This window comes from Lolium perenne, chromosome 1 (assembly GCF_019359855.2).
Source record: "Lolium perenne isolate Kyuss_39 chromosome 1, Kyuss_2.0, whole genome shotgun sequence".
Taxonomy (NCBI): Eukaryota; Viridiplantae; Streptophyta; class Magnoliopsida; order Poales; family Poaceae; genus Lolium; species Lolium perenne.
Window position 1 is genome coordinate 36,835,047 of NC_067244.2, and position 2,443 is coordinate 36,837,489.

Sequence of the window (2,443 nt, forward strand, 5' to 3'; positions counted from 1 at the left end):
AGATCTGAAGTCATGGAATCATAAACGCAAACAGGCGGCCTCTCCCAGCAATTAGAAATGAACAGTAAAGTATCCTACGACTATTAGAAATGTGCGTTTTTCACTATACTCATGTCTACACTTTTCTTGTTTTTGTGTAGCTCAGATAGAGTATTCCAATCAAAACCGAAAAGTCATATTGGATCCTGGGCACCAGTGCTCTTGACAGATTAAAAAATTTCGAAAATTATACTTATATGTTTAAAAAAAATTATGTAACAAAATTCTAAAAGTACCTAATGATGTACCCCACTAACCTACAAAATCTCCATTTCAAATGTTTTGTTTTTTGACCTATATAAAAATGACAAAATCTGTTTTCTTTTTGTAGATTTGAATCACTACACTCAGATCTATGCATTTTTTATTTTTGTGCGGCCTAAAATGCACATTATTTTCAGTTCAAAATTTACATGATTGTGGGATACAATACCGGCTACATCATGATTTATTTTCAGATTTTTATGAAGCTTACAGATAATAATTTTTTTTTTTTTTTTTGAAGTGAGATCACTGATGCTCGGCGCAAGTACATGGATCAGCACGACAGTCTGCATTCCATTCATCCTCTGTTTATAACGCTAAACGGAAGGATGCACGTGGCCTTCCGATCGCCGCATGCTTCCAGCTCGTTGACCTACTAAACTACCCAGGAAGCTAGCCATTGACCTAGCACTGATTCCAAGGAGGGCGGGAGCAGTAATTGCCCCCATCTCAAGTCAAACCCCATGAAACTCTACACCACATGCAGATGGCCTCTCGCGCGAACACACCGACCGAGCACCTGCAGGTGTCGCCGTGTTCTCCGTCCGGCTGCTACGCGCGCCAATGGCACCATCACGTGCCACGTTCTCCACCATACCACATCCGGAACTCTACATATGAGCAAGACTTCCTTTGCTCATACGCAGCAGATAGCTCAGATGGCGCGCTCGCTTCTTTCTCCCGTCCTGCTGGCCTTCTTCCTGGCCGCGGCGTCGGTCGTCTCCAACGCCGGCGTCGCGGAAGCGTGGCACTGGCACGGGTGGCGCCACATCTTCCGCGGCCGGTACGGCCACCACGACCACATCTCGTCCATCGTCTCCGAGGATGACTACGCCTCCCTGTTCCTCCACAAGGACGACGCTGCCTGCCCCGCCAAGGGCTTCTACAACTACTCCGCCTTCGTGTCCGCAGCGGAGCGCTTCCCGGAGTTCGGCAGCACGGGCCGAAACTTCGACACGCGCCGGCGCGAGGTCGCCGCCTTCCTGGCGCAGATCTCCCACGAGACCACCGGCGGGTGGGCCACCGCGCCCGACGGACCCTTTGCGTGGGGCCTCTGCTTCAAGGAGGAGCTGACGCCGCCCAGCAACTACTGCGACGCCAACAACACGCAGTGGCCCTGCGTCCCCGGCAAGTCCTACCACGGCCGCGGACCCATGCAACTCTCCTGGTGAGCTTAGCTTTCCACCCCGATTACCATGGATTTTCAGGTAATATCTTAAACTCTACTTGTTTGACCACCAGGAACTACAACTACGGGCCGGCGGGTGAGGCACTGGACTTCGACGGGCTAGGAAATCCGGAGGTGGTGGCGAGCGACCCGGTGGTGGCGTTCAAGGCGGCGCTGTGGTTCTGGATGACGCCGCAGCCGCCCAAGCCGTCGTGCCACGACGTCATGGTGGGGCGCTACAGACCCACCAGGGCCGACAAGGCGGCGAACCGGAGGACGGGCTTCGGCCTCACCACCAACATCATCAACGGCGGCCTCGAGTGCAACCGCACCGGCAACGCGCAGGCGGACGACAGGGTCGGCTACTACCGCCACTACGGCGACATCCTCGGCGTCCGAAACCTCGGACCAAACTTGGATTGCGCTAACCAGCTGCCATTCTCGTAATCGATCTAGGAGACATGCATGCAATTTTCTTCCGATTTTAGTTATACATCGGTGAACTTCATGTTGCTTCAAATTCTAGAGCATCGCAAAAACCTTTTTCTCCCCAAACAACGATCATGTCACACTCTGTATCCTTGATTCCTTGTTAATTTGGGGAATTTCCATGTCGATCCAAAGGATGTTGCCCTTCAGACTATTCATGCAAGAAAGTCTTGTTTGTTCAATTCTATTGTCCAAAATAGACTTAGAAATTGTACATGGAAAACTATATTCACCAGCTGTAGCTACAGCAGGGTCGAGTTGACGCGGAGCACTCTGCATGCATTCGTCCCCTTCTCTTCCTTTTCCCGCGTGCTCATCGCGTCATAACATGCGTCCCTGTCGCACCCGATCGAGTGATTCCTGGTCTATCCGTCCGTGCGCAGCTAGTACATGCGTGCTGCTCTCTTTTTAGCCCATCTCTAAATGATTATCATACTATGCAACTAATTAATCTTGTTAAAAAAAACTAATTAATCGTGCTAT

The 2,443-nt window shown here is 50.7% G+C and overlaps 1 protein-coding gene across 1 annotated transcript; it reads left to right on the forward strand.

Moving 5' to 3' along the window:
* Positions 1 to 883: 883 nt before the first annotated feature.
* On the forward strand, positions 884 to 2,114 carry LOC127346843 (chitinase 10). Its single transcript, XM_051373100.2, has 2 exons — positions 884 to 1,471; positions 1,546 to 2,114. Exons 1-2 carry the CDS (start codon positions 921 to 923, stop codon positions 1,916 to 1,918), a joined length of 924 nt encoding a protein of 307 aa, XP_051229060.1. The 5' UTR covers positions 884 to 920; the 3' UTR covers positions 1,919 to 2,114.
* The last annotated feature ends 329 nt before the right edge of the window (positions 2,115 to 2,443 follow it).